This window comes from Oncorhynchus mykiss, chromosome 15, assembly GCF_013265735.2.
Source record: "Oncorhynchus mykiss isolate Arlee chromosome 15, USDA_OmykA_1.1, whole genome shotgun sequence".
NCBI lineage: Eukaryota > Metazoa > Chordata > Actinopteri > Salmoniformes > Salmonidae > Oncorhynchus > Oncorhynchus mykiss.
Genome location: NC_048579.1, coordinates 26,566,036 through 26,587,154, shown reverse-complemented (window position 1 = coordinate 26,587,154; position 21,119 = coordinate 26,566,036). Strand labels below are relative to the sequence as shown.

Sequence of the window (21,119 nt, the reverse complement as noted above, 5' to 3'; positions counted from 1 at the left end):
AACCTGCAATCACAACACTTCAATAACACTTGACATAAGATCTTCTCTAAGCATTACAGGGATATGGCTCTGAATATATACAGCAGCACCTCCACCATAAGCATTCTTCTATAGATGTTATATCCTTGTATTGCTACTGCTGTATCTTCAAAGAAATTATCTGAGTATCAGAAATGGCTAATATATGAATGTTATCTGATGTTACCAAGTTATTGATTTCACAAACCTTATTTTGCTACATATAATATGGGCTATTTTCAGCCCTTTACTGGGTATCTTATCAGAGATAGACATAATATGGAAAAGCGCAAACCAAGCAAGAGAAACGTACGTACATTCAGTTGTCCATTAATCAGTGTGTGTGTGTATGTGTGTGTGTGTGTGTGTGTGTGTGTGTGTGTGTGTGTGTGTGTGTGTGTGCGCACACGCGCTATGGGGCTGAAGCTAGAAACCCATAGGCTTGGCACTCTCATCCCTTCCAGGCTTTTGGGAGGGAGGGTGGACAATGAGCCTGTCTCTGGCAGCTTTCATGGCTGGGATAAGTTATTTCCTCTTCTGGCGCACAGCTTCAGGATTGTCCTTGTTGAGGAAGATGTACATTCCTCTCAAGTTCTTGGCTCTTTCCAGAACAGTTACCTTGTCCTTGAACCTCAGGAACTTGACCACTATCGGAATGGGCCTGTTATCTGGGCCGGTGGTTATCTGGGCCGTTTTCCAGTCCTGTGGGTGCGTTCCACCTCAATCATCCTGTGGTCTCATGTGGAGATTGTGCATTTCCATCCACAACAATGTTGTTCCGCCTTGATTGTCCCTTGAGATAATGTGATTTCTCTGTCATTGTGAACATGGATTCCCATACAGAACTGATGTCCTCTCTTAATGACTTACAGATTACTTTCACCTTGCCGTTCTCCTGTTTAAACTCATCAAGCTGAACCTGGGAGGACTTTGTTCAGGTCCTGGATTTCTCTGGTCAGGTCATCCATTATTTTATTAGTTGACTCCAGCAGAATTTAGACACAACACACAACAGCTATTTTCTTGTTGTTGTAACAACTGTTTGTAGAACTCTTTTTGTTAGTTTAAAAGATCCTTCAGCTGTGATACAGAGACACCACTGTCCTCAACGTTACTCCTGTCCGGCTTTGGTCTTTGTCATAGTAGCAACGTAGGTTACGCCGTTACTCCTAGCAGTTCCAGACAGGGCAGGTCACAGGGAAGATTGAAAACAACAACAACAACAAACATCAGGGATCTCGACAGCCACAAGGCCGGGACAATCTGCGTTCCCAGCCACAATGGCTAAACGCATCACGGGCTGCGTTCTAAACCTCAAGGAAAACACCACTAGCTTGATAGGCATCTAGCTAGCAGCTAGGCTAGACCCAGCCTTGGTCAGCAGGATCACTGGACAGATAGTGGCGGTCCCAGCAACTGATGCCAACCGTGTCGCTGTAGCTAGCTAGGAACCAAACTTTTTCAATAGACTTTAAAAATTATTTATTTTTTTTCTCATTTTATTCAACTGTTACCATGCATGCACCTGCAAAAAAGATAGCTCAGATGTGCGAGTGCCTTTGGAATTTTTAAACTTTCCAAAACAACATACTTTCCAAAACAACAAACCGAGCTCTCCCTCGTTCCACGTTCAACAAGAAGTGACGCGAGTGGGGAAATCTGTCCTCGCTGTAGCACGATCAGTGTTTGGTTATTGTAACACGATCAGTGTTTGGTTATTGTAGCACGATCAGTGTTGGGTTATTGTAACACGATCAGTGTTTGGTTATTGTAACACGATCAGTGTTTGGTTATTGTAGCACGATCAGTGTTTGGTTATTGTAACACGATCAGTGTTTGGTTATAGTAACACGATCAGTGTGTGGTTATTGTAGCACGATCAGTGTTGGGTCACTACTGTAAAACAGTCCGTTTTGGGTCCTCTTTTGTAACTCTGTTGTGTTTCTGTACTGTAGGACCATCCTGATGGGATGACTCTTGTGAAGGAGGAAGGGGACAAGGACGACAGCAAGCAGGAGCCAGAGGTGGTGTACGAGACCAACTGCCACTGGGAGAGCTGCCACCGGGAGTTTGACACCCAGGAGCAGCTAGTACATGTGAGTACCTGGTCATTCAGTATTGAAGCCTTCAATTCCAGGAGGCAGAATCAATAGGAGACTATGGCGTCTGGTTTTGCGATACTAACTCTGTCAATTTCAAGTTCAAAACGTTATGACACATTTAGAATGCAGATACTGTGCAAATAATAGAGCAGTAAGTAGGACACCCGGTTTAGAAGTGCATTTTAGGAGCCCCCTCCTCCAAGTCAACTGGTCCTATAGTTCTCCTGGACTTCTGTCCCCAGTCATAACACCCTCTCCACACTCTGGTCCAGCAGCCTCCCCCTGTATGTCACCATGTTCAGTGTTCAGTGCAGAGTGCTCTGCAGCCTACAGGCGTTGAGTAATGCCCTTGCCGGATTCCAGATTGGTTTCGGGGACGATGGTTAATGGGCTCAAAGGCTGCCGAGCACGTCTCTGTTGTGCTACGACACTAACTGATTTGGCCGGCACTGACTAGACTAAATCCTGCACAACCAGGCCGTGAGCCTCTGTTCTGTACTGTCTACACGTCTGTACCGTATTGACTGTAATATACTCCCCCCATCTGTCATACAGCTCCTCACACTGCCCAGGACTCTCATCCTGTAGAGCCTGAGGGCCTATTCTTAACCCAACTATTAATGATATTGCTGATGCCGTTGGTGTTGGTCTGGTCTCCCCTGTGACCCGACTGTGTGCTACTTACCACTAGGCCAACTGAGAGGGGAGATTTGACTTCACTCTCAGTGTTTGATACATGAGAGCTGGAGCTGAGGGGCTGATGGTGAGAAGGAAGCCACCGTGGTGTCCCTTTTAACTACATGTATCTTCAAGCACACACACACACACACACACACACACACACACACACACACACACACACCAACCACCCCCATCAGCACACATCTGATAGATAGCTCCCCAGCTCTCCACGGCTGTCTATCCCGGCGTCTGACATTGCAATCCGCGGCCGCGGCGGTAACCCCTATCTATAATTGATATCCTCAGCGCGGAATGGGCTGCCTCCCGCGTTTGAAGGGCTCTGCTCAAAGGTTGAGGATCTTGACAAGTTCTTGCCCCTGTTTCCGGGGGGCAGGGCGATTTGGGCCGGGGTGAGGGCGGTGCATCATACTGGGTAAGAGCTTGTTCACTCTAGTTTTAATTCCACCGGGTGAACATCTGTTTTACCCTAACAATGTCCACTCTCCACACACTAACTACCCTAACAATGTCCACTCTCCACACACTAACTACCCTAACAATGTCCACTCTCCACACACTAACTACCCTAACAATGTTTACTCTCCACATACTAACTACCCTAACAATGTCCACTTTCCACACACTAACTACCCTAACAATGTCCACTCTCCACACACTAACTACCCTAACAATGTTCACTCTCCACACACTAACTACCCTAACAATGTCCACTCTCCACACACTAACTACCCTAACAATGTCCACTCTCCACACACTAACTACCCTAACAATGTCCACTCTCCACACACTAACTACCCTAACAATGTCCACTCTCCATACTCTAACTACCTTGACAATGCCCACTCTCCACACACTAACTACCCTGACAATGTCCACTCTCCACACACTAACTACCCTGACAATGTCCACTTTCCACACACTAACTACCCTAACAATGTCCACTCTCCACACACTAACTACCCTAACAATGTTCACTCTCCACACACTAACTACCCTAACAATGTCCACTCTCCACACACTAACTACCCTAACAATGTCCACTCTCCACACACAAACTACCCTAACAATGTCCACTCTCCACACACTAACTATCCTAACAATGTCCACTCTCCACACACTAGCTACCCTGACAATGTCCACTCTCCACACACTAACTACCCTAACAGTGTCCACTCTCCACACACTAACTACCCTGACAATGTCCACTCTCCACACACAAACTACCCTAACAATGTCCACTCTCCACACACTAACTATCCTAACAATGTCCACTCTCCACACACTAACTACCCTGACAATGTCCACTCTCCACACACTAACTACCCTAACAGTGTCCACTCTCCACACACTAACTACCCTGACAATGTCCACTCTCCACACACTAACTACCCTGACAATGTCCACTCTCCACACACTAACTACCCTGACAATGTCCACTCTCCACACACTAACTACCCTAACAGTGTCCACTCTCCACACACTAACTACCCTGACAATGTCCACTCTCCACACACTAACTACCCTGACAATGTCCACTCTCCACACACTAACTACCCTAACAATGTCCACTCTCCACACACTAACTACCCTAACAATGTCCACTCTCCACACACTAACTACCCTAACAATGTCCACTCTCCACACACTAACTACCCTGACCTCGCGTAGGTTTCACTGCTGTGCATCTGAGAAGACATACTGCTCCATGTCAGGAAATAGTCAACACATCCTCATTGTCTTTTCCCCTTGCAAGTTCACTCTTTTCACACTTTTCTCTCTCCGTCATTGTATTTTATTTCTCATTTTATGTGCCCATGCAGATAGGGTTAGCCGGGACATGCTAATGAAACTATTTTCCTAGTGAACCCCTCCCCTCAAATTCAGCAAGCGGGGGAGAAAACCCTCTTATCTCCAACCCTCCCCCTCCTCACCCCCACCCCCTTCAGTAATAGGATAAGTATAGTATTTGGACCACAGTGTCTCTCCTCTAATGCTGGGGGGGGGTTCATACAGCCAAACAATGGGATATCCCTTCCCCCTTTATTTAAGCTCATCTTATAGAATGGTTATGGAGTAAAGTAATAGAATATGCCTCCAGCCTGGCTTTGATTGGTAGTGTGAGGTAAAGTTAACAACATAGTTTTCAGTTCTGATACATTTGGAATTGTTTGATTGTTTTCTATCGATTGTTCTTTGTCAATAGTCTGATATTAGGCAAAAACTCTAAATTAAACTGCTATCTGAAGCAAGTGAGGCAAGTTATACACTTCAAAACTACTATTTGAAGTGTTAAAAAAGTGATGGTTACGAAGATGAAGATGAATTGGAATTCAAATCCGCCGTACACCACCCTCATTGCTTTCCACCTTGGTTCAAAAGCGGCTCCTGTCGCGCTCCTGATGCACATTTTTACACTCTACAAATGCACTGGCGCCAGGACACGCTGTGCCCGTTCCTTTATCATCCGCGTTTAAGCGCTCTCGGTGCCGCTGATAAGATAAACATCGCATCTACGCAATTTAGCTCACTTATCTGGCCTACCCAGTCAGCAAAAGCGAGGCGGGTGTCAATTTTCAGTTGCTGTATTTATTTAATTTCTTTCTCCCTCCCTCTCTCTCTCTCTCTCTCTATCACTTATTTCAACTCTGCCTCTCAACATCGACCTCCCTTCCCCCACTTCACCCTCCTCAAACTCCAATACCTTTTTTTAGCATCACTCTCACGCTCACGCTCCCGCTCGTTTTCTCTCCTTTTCCTCTGTACCCTCCGAGGGAGCACTTTTAAAGATAAGCGGTTGGTGCTGGATTCTTTAATGTCTCTGTCTGAGATGTTTGGGGGGTTTTGAACTGGGGTGTCTTTGGAGAGATGTTGCACAGTCTAAGTGGGTGGGTGGGGGGAAAGGTTCTCAAATGGGTTGACCCTGAGCTGGGTTGTGTGTGTACCTGCATGTTGAAAGTAGCAGTCAACTTCGACCCCCCCCCTCCCCCTATTCTGGGTCATCTCCCTAGGTGGCGTTGTAATGTCCTTGCTCTTAGATGGAGATGGCATGATGTTAGCGTTAGCTCCCCTGTTAGCTCCCCCAGTATACAACCATGCTATAAGGCGGTGGTTGCAGCCTGCGTGCCTCCCCGGTGTTGAAGGGAGATAAAGTTGGGCTCAGTCAGAATGCGGCCCCCTCTCCGCCTGCTGGCGCAGCCCTTTAATTGGTAAAATGCAGATTCTTTTTTGATCAGGAGAAGGATTAGGCACCTTATCTGTCTGGAGTATCTTACTCCAAGATGAAAAGGCTGTGCTGAATTACACATGCCAGTTCTAAACCCCCCCTCCCTCCTCCACTCCCTCACTCTCTCCCTCCCTCCATCCCTCCATATCCCTCCCTCCCTTGCCTCTTTTCCCCAATTTTTTCTTTCTTTGCACAAAGCACTTCAGCAATTGACATCACAAAAGAGCATATGATTTATTAGGCTCTGTTTGATAAAGCTAAACGGTGTTGCGGGTCCCACAGCTTAGTGAAATTGCCTTGTAAACAGGCCCTATTTTCATGCACGCTTACATTCTAATGTATGTCCCAGAAAGAGTTTGATAAGGATGCACTGTGGATAGATTTTGAAGTGGTTGGGGAAAATGGAGGAAAGTGGTGAAGTATTGATGGGATTCTGTGTATCTGGTGTGTTTATGTGTATGCATTGTGTAGCTATAATACATGCACAGCACATTCTCCAGGGTTAAATCAACACCAAGTGTTACGTTTAACACTGAAAGTGTGGACCCGTATAGACACTGGAACAGTGTTACATTAACACTTCCCTTAGTATAATGCCTTATTTGCATATTTCCCATGGTGCCTTGCCTTTCAAGTGACTTGTAGAGATACCACCATCCATTTTCAGTCCTTTGGAATTCACCAAGATCCTAAGCGAGTATGTTAACATTAAAATGTAATTCTTTAACACAATACAATATGTATTTTATAAGGCCTTATTTTGAGGGCCTAGATTTACCCTAATACAGTGGCCTAAAATGCATGGTTTACAGGCCACAGCAGGCCTGCAAGTCACATTATACTGGCTTGCAAAGTGACGTGTAAATCCTATTGGAATCTAGTGATGTTACGTTTGATACTGGAGCTCTGAGGCATGCGTCGAAATTGCTAAGCAGCTAACTTCGAAGCAGTGTGCCGATGCGCGTATCACTTTATCAGAAGTACGTCATCTATGACGTCCGACACTTCGTTTGATCAAGTGCTTTTTCCAAAATGTGAGATCCCACTGATTTCGATGTGTTTCCGGTGCTTTCTTCGATGCTGCTTTCAAACACTGACACTGCTTTCAAACACTGACCTCTCCTGGATACCATACTTATAAATATAGTTAGGATTTTTGTACTTGTTGTTCCACCTGACCGGTAGCTTAGCAGGTAGCATAGGGAACTACGGAACATTCAGGGACAGATATGAGGTCGAATCCCGTTGAAGTCACACTATTTCAATAATACAGGTATTCATTTGTTTTATTTAGTATAGTATAAGCTTCTGTCTTAAGCATCCTAAATAGTGCCATAGATTCTGTTTTTGAAAAATAGTCAACTTGAAGGCAAAAAAGGGAAGCATGAAGTAAGATGCAAACCTGCTAATCCAACTGATTGTAGGCTATTAAAGCCAACGACTTGCCGCTGCGCCATGGTGTTTTGTAAAATCAGTGGAGGGAAAAAAATCTGATAATCACACGTTGCTATTTATTGCTGACCAGCAGATGTCACTAATTGTGAACAGATAAGGAAGCTCTGAGTAATGAACTTATTTTCCACAACATTGGCTGGAAAGCCTCAATACTTCAGGAAGCCTCGTTTCCCCATCACGTTTGGAAATCAGCCAGAGAGGGGATAGCCAACCTTTGTAATTTGTCATTTGTAGCTACAGCCTGCATTCAGAATGACTCCCAGGGTTGGGAAGGCTATGATATAAGACTACCTAAAGCAATTGGAACAACCATTTCCGTAACGGGTGCAATAAATCCAAGTAACATATTAGTTTAGAAAATGTATGTAATTTATATTTGAGTAGCAAAATATGAATGAACCAAACAATGTACAAAGCATAGATATTGAAACAAACAGTTCTAAAAAAAAATCAACCTACAATAGAGCATGCTGGGAAATATGATAATGGTGGGCATGTTTTTGGTTATTAACACCAACACTGGGGTTATTTTACACCAATGAGGGTTAATTTAACACTTGCAGTGTTAATTGTTCTGTTACATGTACTGTGTGTGTGTGTGTGCGTGCATGCGTACGTGCGCACGCGTGTGTGTGCACTCTGTGCTCATCCCAGCCCGCGCCTGTGTCTCCCTCTGCCCCTCTTACTCCTGAATCCATCTCAGTGGCCAATAAGCTGCCAGGGTGAAGATGAATAACCCGCTTGTGTGCTGCCGCCACCGCAGCTATCAGCCCCAGTTTGTCCATTACGCAGGGTCCAACACGTCCTGTCTGTCCATCCGCTCAGCATTGAGATTATTGATTCAATACAAATTGCCATTAGATCATGACCATTAGGGTCGTCTGCGGCCCGGGCCCCTCTCTGTCAGCGCCGGGCCCCATGCATCACATCCGTCAACGGCCCCTGGTCATTTGTACGGGCTGGCGGGAGGGGTTGGGGGGGGGGTCGAGGGGGAACAGGGGAGCGGGTGCCAACAGCACAACAACACTGAGGTGCTCCCATCCCTCCCATTGCACTCAGCTAGGGGATATGGAACGGCGCGCGACGCAGACTGATCGCTTGCCACAGGGATTCCCTCACAGAGACGGAGGGGAAAGGGAGGGGAAGGAGTGAGGAGCGGTTTTGTGACAGGAGGAGGGAAGATCAATCTAAGGGAAAACGAATGTCCACGGCTCTCAATCTCCAACCCCCCAATCGTTTTCTCTCTGGGATTATAATTTTTTTGTCACTCCAAAAATGTAAACGTGTCAGGTTGAAATGAATGGAGGACCCTTGTTGATACGTAAAGTCAATTGGAGCCGGAACTTAACGATTGCATTGTGTAACGGATTGATGTAGTTGGACTCTGAGAGCAGAACAGGGCAGGAAAGTGCATGTGGCTGGTGAAGAGATGGCAGTTTTAGCACACTTGTTCTGTCATCATATTGCCTGTGTAGGACACCCCTGGCTCCCACTACATAAGGGGTTAGTTAAGTGAAATTTTTCTGGGTCTCGAGGGCCCATGGGGGCCTTTCTCTTGAAGTAAGGTCCGACTTCATAGGGTTCTGTCTGTTTAGAGGTACATCCCTTCCTTTGATGGGAACAAAAGTCTGTGACGGTGCCCTGGTCAGGACCCCACAGGCTTGAGTGTTGGGTCACAGACTGGACAGGGGGAGGGGCTGCTGGCTGGGGACAATGCTACCTTTGTCTGGACACACACACACACACAGGCGCACACACACACACAGGCGCACACACACACACAGGCGCACACACACACACACACACACACACACACACACACACACACACACACACACACACACACACACACACACACACACATACACACACACACACACACACACACACACACACACTGCCCTGACTTCTTGGGAGTGTCTTTATAAGTATGTGGGTTCTTCAGTACAGTAGTTGAAGAGGCAGGACAGGCTGCCTTTGTGTCATAAAGTGGAATGGGAGGATGAACTCCCCTCCCTCTGCACCTCTTTACCTCTAACACTCGACTGACTCCCCCTTCTTTCTCTTATTCTTGTCTTCTGCTGTTCTCCTCCTGTTGTTTGGTTGCTCAAAATGTGTTACAAGACAACACAAAGATACTCTAACAATGACTTGTTTCTCCCAGACGTTTAAGATCTCTCAAAGTCAAGTCTCTATTTATCCCCCTGTTTCTTTCCCATCCCCCTAAGGCAGAGGTCTCTCTCCCCGTCTCTGCTCAGGAATGTAATAAGACAGGTTCCTTTTGGTCAGGATATTGTGTCTGTCTCCCTTGGTTTAAATTGCTCTCGGAAAGGCCCTTCAGAGGCCACCACACTACACTGTTGTCTTTGTGAGAGGGCCAGATGTTGACTTCATCCCCGGAGGATTCCAAGTCTGTGTGCCTTTTTTTTTCTTCTTCTCTTTGTCTTTACTCTCTTATCCCCCTTTAACCGTCCACTTACCCCTTTTTACTGGTCAGTGTGTAAGACAGACAGAGAGAGACAGACAGAGACAGACAGAGAGACAGAGAGAGAGAGTTTAGAGAGGGAGGGATGAGGCGAGAGAGAGGAGGTGAGAGAGAGAGAGGAGGTGAGAGAGAGAAACCAGGGCTGTGTCGTGCTCACTAGATATAATGCTTTGCTGGAGATGTAAAGCTCTGGCATTTGAGACACTTTGAGTGAACTTTAGGTCCCCCCCCCCCCCCCCCCCCCCCAAGCCTCAGATTGGAAGTTGCCACGGCAGCACAACTGTCAGCACTTGTCACGGAGGGGCAGGAGCCCCCATGTGATGGGAAGTGACAGGGTTTTATTTGAAAAGCCTGTTCAGATCGGACACTGAGACTCACGAGTCTCCCCTTTATTCCTCAGAGTACAAATTTGAATGGAAGAAAAGGGAATGGAGAGAGAGAATATGAAACAATGGGAAAAGATAGAAAGTTAGAGAGAGAAAAAATGATTGGGGAAACAATGATGGATGATAACACTGAAAAGAAAGCTAAGAAAATATATGATGAGGAAGGAACTTCAGTAGGGATTTACTGGACTTGGCACAAAGTAAATAAGTCTCTGTCAACTGTGGGATTTAGTCCTTATTTTGAATGTTCCTTTTCCATTAAATACGTGGTTTCCCTGCTCTGTCATGTGTATACATACATAATAACAGAAAGAGTTCCCTTTCTCCAACTGCCGTTATTTGCTTCCTACTGCTTCGTTCTCTGTAACACTCAGAGGATGTGAGTTGAGCAGTCGGATTTCCCGCTCATCGCTCGTGGACTCCTGAGCGCTCCGGCGCTCGAAGTCTTTTCCAACTGCTGCGCTAAAACTGCCGCTTCAAAATTATTTTCATAAACATGAAAAGGTGATTGTAAGAAGCTCTCATTTCAAATAGGCTACATGTCATATTAAACAGCATATAAACACTCTAAATAGGTCAGGAGCCAGACAGGGAGCCTAAGAAGAACAGACATGAATTATTTAGGCTATATTATTTCAATTATTTCAAGGCTATAGCCTACAAAGAAATATATTGTGACGCATTTTCAAGTGCAATACAACGGGCTTGTATGGATTCGGGGACATTAAGCACTAAATAACATTTTGTTGTATTAATTCATCACAGTCTATAAATTGTCATCATAGGCTGTGACTTACTTAGAATTAAATACAAATTAAACAAAAAAATGCCTTATTAGGCAGTCTACATTTTTAGAAACATGAGTTTGGCCAGTCTGTGGCTTCAGGATCATGAGATGGTGCCTGGAGAGCAGACCAACAGCAGAGGATATCCTCTCCTCACTTGCAGAGCCACTGAGGATGCTAAACACCCTTTTGGCCACTCTTGCCAGGCTGGACAGGGATTCAGGGTTTTCTTTATTTATTTATATATATATATATGTAGGCCCGGAAGGTTTTTAGGCAAAATAACCCAATCAAAATGGAAAGCTCCTTGAAAATTGGAATATGCCAGGCCTATTGTGCCAAAATCAATTATGGCCTATTGTATAGATAATATAACATACATGAAGGACACTTTTAAGAGATGTGAATTTTAGTTTATAAATACTTTGCTAAAATGACACACTTAGTTATCTAGCCACCTCATTCCTTTATTTTAGCATGTGCACATAGTAAGTACACCATCATGCTTTTGGGATTCCCGTCTTTTCAGATTCCACAATGACCCTCTCTTGCTCTTGGTCCTCACCTTGATTTTGCACCTGGGTTTTTTTAATCAGTTTTCTGAAAAGATTTAGCGAACTCCATGACAGTAGCTAAAGCAAGGGGCTGTAACAACACACAAGTAGACGTGAGTGCTACTGGAGCGAAATTGGACAAGGCGAGAAGGCCGATGCTCCACGCTCCAGTCAAATTAGGAACGCTCTGCTCCATGCTCTGCTCACATACTCTGGTAACACTGCACTTATTCTGGGTCCCTTGGCCCCCTTGTGGTGCTCGCCAGTCACTACACGTCTGGTTAAAGCAGCTTCTCTACAGACAAAATACTGTTGACTCCTACCGGTCTTGATTCATAATGAATAACGAATCAACTGAATCATAATGCATATATTGAATCATAACAAATCACATTGAATCCAGATTGACTTGTGATTGACCTCTGCTTGTTTCCTCTCTCAGCACATCAACAACGACCACATCCACGGGGAGAAGAAGGAGTTTGTGTGTCACTGGGATGAATGTTCTCGGGAACAGAAGCCCTTTAAGGCCCAGTACATGCTGGTGGTCCACATGAGGAGACACACCGGGGAGAAACCACACAGATGCACCGTGAGAACGCTCCCACAACACTCCCACAATGTTTATTTTACATCATGGGCTTAGATATGGGAATACATAAAGAGTTAGCTGTTGTTAGATGGTTGTGGGTATGTGATGATGGTGCATCCTTACATTTAATAAACAATCTGTCACACTTCTACCTTCGTCAGTTATATATATGGTTGAGGTTAACTGGTCTCGGCCAGGAGGAAGCATTAGAGCTGTGTTTGATGAGTGTGTGGGTTCCGACTCCTCATCGCTCTCTTTTCTCATTCTTCTTCTTCTTCTTCGCAGTTTGAGGGATGTCCCAAGGCCTACTCTCGCCTGGAGAACCTGAAGACTCATTTGCGCTCCCACACCGGAGAGAAGCCGTACGTCTGTGAACACGAGGGTTGCAACAAGGCCTTCTCCAACGCCTCCGACAGAGCCAAGCACCAGAACCGCACACACTCCAACGAGGTACACACACACACACACACACACACACACACACACACACACACACACACACACACACACACACACACACACACACACACACACACACACACACACACACACACACACACACAAACACACAGGTTTACTCACACACACACACACGCATGCACGCAAACACGCAAACACACACACACACACACGCACGCAAACACGCAAACACACAGGTTCACACACACACACACACACACACACACACACACACACACACACACACACACACACACACACACACACACACACACACACACACACACACACACACACACACACACACACACACACACACACACACACACACACACACACACACACACACAGCTCAGCAACAAGTTATCTCCGTACGCCACTGACTGTATATGTGTATGCGGTTCATTGCTGGAGGCCTTTAGAAACAGAAGCATCCTGTCACTGGCCCCATCTGTTCTCCTCTCTCCTTCCAGAACATAGAATTAAATAGAACCGTATACTAACATAATATCCTATACTAATAATATAATGCAACATAATGTATCTCTATGTTCCAGAAACCCTACGTGTGTAAGATCCCTGGCTGCACCAAACGCTACACGGACCCCAGCTCCCTACGCAAGCACGTAAAGACCGTGCACGGGCCAGAGGCGCACGTGACCAAGAAGCAGCGCAGCGACGCCTTCCCACGTCCCCCGCCGCAGTCCCGAGAGGGGGGCAACGGACAGGGCCGGTCGCCGGGGCAACTAGGGGGATACGCAGACCAAAGGGAGTACAACCACGCTACCTCGAAACAGGACGAATGTCTGCAGGTCAAGTCCATCAAGACGGAGAAGCCTATGGTGAGCCCCTCTCTGAGGGCACACTGTAACATACACTGCATAATGGGATAACCCGAGAAATATAATTACTGCTGTTGGTTCACCCATCACGGAATGGTAAATTGGATGGGGATTGCCCGATTTAGTAATTATATTTCTATGGGGATAGCAGCCCATCTATCTGAAATGTCACCTTAATAGGTTCTAACGATGCTCTACTGGGTGGACAAAACATTAAGGACACCTGCTCAAGTGAAAGCTATGATCATTTAATGTTGTTAAATCCACTGAGATCAGTATAGATAAAGGGGAGAAGATTGGTTAAACAAGGATTTTTAAGCCCTGACACAATTGAGACATGGATTGTGTCTGTGTGCCATTCAGAGGGTGAATGGGCAAGACAGTGATTTAAGTGCCTTTGAACGGGGTATGGTAGTAGATGCCAGGCGCACTGATTTGTGTCAAAGGACATCCAGCCAACTTGACACAAATGTGGGAAGCATTGGAGTCAACATGGGCCAGCATCCCTGTGGAACACTTTCGACACTTTGTAGAATCCAGGAAGAGTAGCTGCTGCTTTTACAACAGCTAATGGGGATCCTAATAAAATACCAAATACCCTGACGAATTGAGGCTGTTCTGAGGGTAAAAGGGGGGGGGGTGCAACTAAATGGTGTTCCTAATGTTTGGTATACTCAGTATATATTCACTTTAACTCTAACCATGTACTATACCATGATGCTCACTTAAACCGAACATGATTACTGGGACGTCAGCCAGGGACGTGTACAGCACATGGGTTTTACGTGTGATCTAACCTCTTACGAATAACACTATAACAAATGAATGTTTTCTTTTGTCCAATGCGCCGTGCTTTGCTCTTCCCTTTCTCTCTCTCTCTCTCTCTCTCTCTCTCTCTCTCTATGGACAGTGGGTAATCAGGTGAGATAGGTGTCCCTTCATGTTGCCATATTGCATTTGTAAAAACCCTTGTGCCTCATTCACCTTGTTATTAACATCCTTTCAGTAGCCATTTCATTCAAAATGAGTCTGTTTACCTTTTATCCTCCTCCCTTGTGGCATCATCATTTAGCTCATTAGACGTCTTTAGAAAACTGTCCACGGTCACGGCCGCTACGTCTTTTTCTCTCTTTTACACATTGCAATGTGGCAATGAGAAATCTTCATTCTCATCAAAACGTTTTCTTATTTTGGAGAGCAAAAGTGAAATACCTTGGGGCAGAACTAAGTGTATTTCCAACATTGTTTATGTGTATTAAAAGTATGCCCAACACTGCCGGGGGCTCTATTGTGCAGCCGAATGCATTTGGTGGAGACCGGACCATTCAAACTACAGGAAAGGAATGTCTCGCTTTGCAGTTTTGCACCGTGCCAAAAAGTGAATATTTTTCTCTTCACTGATCTCCATTTTGGGTAAATCAGAGTAAACAACCCAATTAGGCCTTAGTTAGGCTGAAAAGAAGCCTTTGTCCACCCCCACCCCCTTGTCTGAAAATAGTCTATATCCCACTACCTTCACAGGAGTGTTTGTTATAGTCTGGACCGGTCCATTGGACGACACACAGGGGAGGCGTTACTCACGCTTCTGTGATTCAGTTGACGTTGTTTACAAAACAGAAGACATTGGACAAACCAATGGACAAACCGTGCTCTGTGTTCATGTCTACTGCTGCAATGACAGTTAAATGCAAACCTGGTCTGTAGATATGAAGGTGGTAGGTCATGCCCGGACTCAATGAATTAATATGACCAATCACAATCAGAAATGCCATTGTGTTGTTGTTTACTCCTGTGGAAAGCATGTCTCAGGCAGCTGCATCACATGGTGTCATCGTGTGTTTTAATCATATTTCGCAGACCTTTGAGAAAATGAACGTGTTCTCAGTGTGTCACGTGTACTTGGTAATAATCGATTCTACTTCTTCTCATCTTTTACTTGATCCTCCCTATACCCTTACACCCGCCCCCCACACAGACGTCTCAGCCAAGCCCTGGCGGTCAGTCTACATGCAGCAGTGACCAGTCCCCCATCAGCGCCTATCCCAGCCATGGAGTCCAGCTTGCTGTGAGGGGAGGGGTGGTGGGACTGGGCGAGGGGCCGGGAGAGGAAGACGAGGAGCTGGAGGAGGAGGAGGGTTTGGAGGAGTTGGAGGGGGGCCGTGACGCCCCCATAATGGACTCCACGGTGTCGACAGCCACGGCGGCTACGTTGGCGCTGCAGGCGAGGAGGAACGTGGGCCGGCCCATGAGATGGATGGAGCACATGAAGATGGAGAGGCTGAAGCAGGTGAATGGAGGAGGAGGAGCCCTTGTGCCCAGGGTGGGCCCCCTGTCCCCCACACCGCCACCCAAGGGACCTGCCGTGCTGGGTAAGGATCCACCATGCTCATATCCACCACCCTGTCCTGGTCCTCTGAGGCCATGCTTATGTCACACAAAGAATAATAGTGTTTCATTACAGAGACTTCGGCTGAGAAGTGTGTTTTACTCCATGGACATTCAATATCAGTATTAAACATCCCTGAACACTGTAAAGGCCAATAGATATGTACAATAATATTGACACTAGTATTGGGTTGTGAAAAGAACTCCAAATGTCTCAGCAGATCGCGGTTTGATTACCTGGAATTTCCCTCCCTGCAGATCGGACTTGAATTCACAGGCTTAACAAATGTTCCGCTGGAAATCAGAATCAAACCCATATCATATCACATCATATATCACATCAGTGATTAGAGCATGTAATAGAATTTCATGGCCAAACTGTGTTTGTGAGAAGGTTGCATCTGTCTGAGGGATCTCTCCTCACTTATATTGTGTTCATCTTTCTCTCTCTCCACACTCTCTCTTTCTCCCCCTCTTTCTCTGTTTCCCCCCCACATACACTTCCACCGCCCCTCCTTTTCCCTTCCACCCTCTGTCTCTTTCTCTCTCTCTTTTCCTCTCTCCCCGTCTTCCCTCGCTCTCTCACTCCCCCCCTCTCTCTCAGGTTCATGCCTGGGCAGGTTATCCCAGCCTCCTCCTCGTCCCGAGCTGGGTAGCACAGAGCTGACGGTGCTCAGCCTGCTCCGCGGCATCGAGCACGGTGACCGGCGGGACAGCAGTGGCAGCGCCACCAGCTCGGCCTACCTGAGCAGCAGCCGGCGCTCCTCGGGCATCTCTCCGTGCTTCTCGTCACGGCGCTCCAGCCAGGCGTCCCAGAGCGAGGCGGCCAACACCCCTGGTCACCACCGCCGCCACCACAACCTTAGCTCCACCGACTCCTATGACCCCATCTCCACTGATGCCTCACGCCGTTCCAGCGAGGCCAGCCAGTGCGGGGGAGGAGGTGGAGTGTTTGTGGGTGGAGGGTGGGCGGGCGTCGGGGGAGGCTCCAAGGGTATGCTCAACCTCACGCCGGCGCAGCACTACCACCTGAAGGCCAAGTACGCTGCTGCCACGGGCGGCCCACCCCCCACGCCGCTGCCCAACATGGAGCGCATGAGCCTGAAGACCCGCATGGCCATGATGGGCGATGGCCAAGACGGATGTGGAGGCAACCACGCGCTGCCCCCACTGGTCAGGCCGCGCCGCTGCAGCGACGGCAGCACCACCAATGGGTACGGGGGCCACTGCGGGTACCGAGACTACCGGCGTAGGGGCTATTACCCCGGCGAGGGCCCGGGGAACGGCCCGGACCGGAGGGCTAGCGACCCCGTGCGGACCCAGCCTCAGCAAACCCACCCGGAGTTCCTCGGGCTGCCCCAGGTCCAGCGCTTCACTAGCCTTAACAACATCCACCCACTTCCCCCTCTAGCAGGCCTCCAGCATCCCACGGCAGAGGGCCGCAGCTTCAGCCTGCAGAACTACACACGCTCAGAGGGGAATCTCCAGAGAGGGGGCCTGCTTTCCTCTCCCTGCCCCCCCAGTATCATGGAGCATGCGGCCCTGGAGGCCCTGGCTATGGAGGAGGAGGGAGCCCTGCTGCTGGGGGATGAGGACATGCTGCCTGACGACCTGGTGCAGTACCTCCGCTCACAGGACCAGGCAGACTCCTACAACAACCACATGGAGAACCATGTGGCTGGGGACAACGGCCATCTCCCTGGAGGGGAGTTACAGGACCAGGGCCCAGGGCTGAACCAGTGCATCCACAGTCTCCAGCAGCGCCACCAACAGCAGCAGGGACTGGAGAGAGAGGGCCCCAGTAAAGACGGCATGCCCATTCAGTGGAACGAGGTCAGCTCAGGGAGTGCTGAGAGGTCCCCCCAGAGGCAGCCCCAGGTCCAGGCCCAGCAGAGGTGTGGCCGATGGGCCGCCACAGAGCAGCACCAAGGTCTGGGTGCCGGTTCATCATTCGGGAGGTTTGGGAACATGGTGGTGCAGCAGCAACAACAGACAGTTACTACCAGAGACTTCCAGAACCACTGTGCCCAGCCAGGCCAGCCCCAACCCCTATGCAGAGTCAATGGCGGGGTGAAGCTAGAGGCGACCACCCACTCCTGCATGGAGATGAGAGGGAACGGCCACAACCCCACACACACTTTCGGCCGGCCTGACTTCTCCCAGATCTCTGTGAGGCCTCTGCCCCAGGGCTACAGCCAGCAGCAGTACCAGACCCAGAACCATGGAATCTCCAGGCAGATTGGAGACAACCTGCTCCTCAGCCGGGCCTCCGTGGACAGCCTCTCACAGGCCCCAGCGCTCCACCACCACCCCCAAGCCCCCGCCCCCCGCCTGCAGCAGGCCAACAGCAGCTATAGGCACCCCGCCAGACCACAGCAGTACCTGAATGCCCAACAGAGCACCACCAACGGTAGCCATGTAAACCTTACCCAGCAGAACCTCACCCAGCAGCAGCAGAGTCTGAGGAACCAAGCCAGTCACTGCTCCCTGGCCCACCAGGTGTCCGGGCTGAAGCTGGAGGCTCCCGACCAGGGCTACCTGGACCAGAGCTTCAGCGACCAGGCTGTGTGCTTTGACCCGCTGGAGACCAAGACCTCGTCTTTCTCTCCAATGGAGGAGCAGTGTCTGCTGGAGACCATGAACGAGCAGGTGGGGCTAGGCGGGGACTCCTCGGTCGTGGCCTCCCTCCTCTCCCCGGTGGCTGACCAGGTGACAAGCACGGTGGACAGCCGCGCGGGCGGCTTGGTCAACGTGCTAGACAACGTGTTGCCGCTGGATTTCGGAGCCATGATAGAGGACGTGCGGGTGGGCTATGACCAGGGTAGTCTGGTGTCGGGGGTGATCAGCCCCTCCATCTTCCAGGGCATGTCCCGGAACTCGTCCCGCCTCACCACGCCCCGGGTCTCCGCCACCTTCCACAGCACCGCGGGCATGATGCCCTCCAACCTCAGTAACATGGCCATCGGGGACATGAGCTCCCTGCTCACCACCCTCGCCGAGGAGAGCAAGTTCCTAGCCATCATGCAGTAACTCTCCCTCCTTCCTTTGCTCCATCCCTCCCTCCCGTTGGTGAAAGGAAGTAGAGGAAAAAACTGACGCATGTAAAGAACAGAGGGGAAAAGGTGGCGGCGCTTAAGACAAAGTGACAGATTACGAGTTTATTATACTTACATAGTGCACCCCGAAACAAATTTGTTGCCAATCAGATTTATTTTGTAAAAGTGTCATCCCCTCCCTTCTGAGACAGGGGATGTGACAAAAAGTATATATAGATATATTCCTTTTCTGGAATGAAGGCTATTTTTGGAAGCCCTTCCCTTTGTATTACGATGGTGAGCAAGTGAGGCCTCTGACGGCCTCTCTGGTCTCGTCCCTTTGAAACAGTATTCTGTGTATCGTCGCTGTTTTTTTTGTTTTTCTTTGCTGTACACTGTTGGTATAAATGCATGTTGTATTCAAGGTCAAACATAAACACTGTCTTTATAAGTACGTAGACTAGCACGTGCCAAGTATCTAATCCTATTGGATGTGCCATTTACCATTATGGTACAACGGATGCCCATGGCGTTATCCTTCTATAATGACTTGCTTTATAAAATGATATTTACACCTTTGCTATTGTCATTTTGTTCGTATGTTACTTTTGCGAATATGTAAATGTTAGTGTTTCTCAGTGCTTCTACCAAGTCTTACCAATTGATGGTGTGTGTTTGACAGAGTATTACAAATAATATGGTATTGAGCCCACGTTTAAAAGGACCAGCCTTCAAAGTCTTAGAATTCACACAAGCGTCATAAGTAGCTCTTCAATTCATACTCCAATTGCTTGATTTTACATTGTCCGTAATGGTACTCACAGGTGTATATAACAACGTTTTTTTTTTGTATATTTTCTTTGTGAGAATCAGATTCTCGCTGTCAGATCCAACAGATCCATTAATTCTAAGAGTAGCACATGATTCACAGACCAAAAGTGTAGCGTTTGTATGTTCTGTTAGTTTTTATCCACCATTATATTTGACATCTGATTCTGATGTCTATTAGACATTCAAATAGTGGATAATCCATATTCTATTCTCCAAAGTAGTACAGCACCGTATGTCTTGCCACTATGGAGTGCAGCGACTTTTTCAACAGTGTTAGTATCACCTTACAGTCTCACATGACAGTGTGTACAGTATATTAAATTGTTTCCTTATTCTTCAGTGGCAAAGCAATGAGGTACGGAATCGTTTTGGTGTTTTTTGGTACTTTTTGTCTTTTTTAGCTGTGCATCAATGGTGTTTTGTTTTGAAAGAGGTAAGAATTCATTCCCTTGTCAAAGGAGACCAGAGGGAATGGCCATGAGGGTATGTGCCTTAAAATCTGCCTGTCGGAAAAGAAAAAGATCACTGCCAATCTTCCATTGTTAATTATGAAAAAAAATACACATGCTAAGTGTTTTGTGAGACCTGTAAAATTTACATAAACATTTATATTAAAAAAAATGATTATTGAAAAGGTCAAGATGTGTAAAATGCATCTTTAGTTTTTTTTTTCCCACATTTTCTTGCCTTTTTGTGTTTTTATACCTGTAAATACATTATTCTTTCTGTAGGTTTAGCTCAGATATGAGGATGAGGCACGAGGGGCCAATAAAGAAATTACTCTTAAAGCAGGGATTCCCAGACCCTGCTTCTAGTCCAGGCAGATTTGGCTCTGAATGGTGCACGTAGTGCTCAGCACTGCCCGTCTGCCAGAAGAGCCACTTTGCTATTTTATAACTGACCACAAATGTTTGTATGGTTTTAATAAAAAAAAGGAAATTATATTTAAAGTCTCCTGTCTTGCATGTGTGTTGGTTTGGATACGATATAAAACACACTCGGATGGATAAGGGGCCGATCTTCCATAGGTTACATGGGTTTGTTAGACTAAGGTCATCAACCCACCATAACACATAAGTAAATGGGATAGAATGAACCATTCATTGACTGCGAACGTCACTGCCATTTCTGCATGAGACAAACCACATTACTAAGAATTACTACATTACTAAGAATTCACTGGCCTTGAAATGGGATTAAATCACTAAACAATTTATGTATAAACCTCCGGTTCAGAGCTTCTGTACTCTCAAATCAAATGTCGT

At 47.3% G+C, this 21,119-nt stretch overlaps 1 protein-coding gene across 4 annotated transcripts in view; it reads left to right on the top strand.

Moving 5' to 3' along the window:
- LOC110489888 (transcriptional activator GLI3) overlaps window positions 1-20,804 on the top strand; it is a 128,231-nt gene extending 107,427 nt beyond the window's left edge. For all 4 annotated transcript variants that reach the window (XM_021562848.2, XM_021562850.2, XM_021562847.2 and 1 more), the window contains exons 10-15: window positions 1,974-2,114; window positions 12,153-12,302; window positions 12,588-12,752; window positions 13,319-13,603; window positions 15,579-15,972; window positions 16,593-20,804. In XM_021562848.2, coding sequence (XP_021418523.1) covers window positions 1,974-2,114; window positions 12,153-12,302; window positions 12,588-12,752; window positions 13,319-13,603; window positions 15,579-15,972; window positions 16,593-19,018 — 3,561 coding nt within the window. In that variant the 3' untranslated portion in view covers window positions 19,019-20,804. The remainder of the gene's footprint in view (window positions 1-1,973; window positions 2,115-12,152; window positions 12,303-12,587; window positions 12,753-13,318; window positions 13,604-15,578; window positions 15,973-16,592) is intronic.
- The last annotated feature ends 315 nt before the right edge of the window (window positions 20,805-21,119 follow it).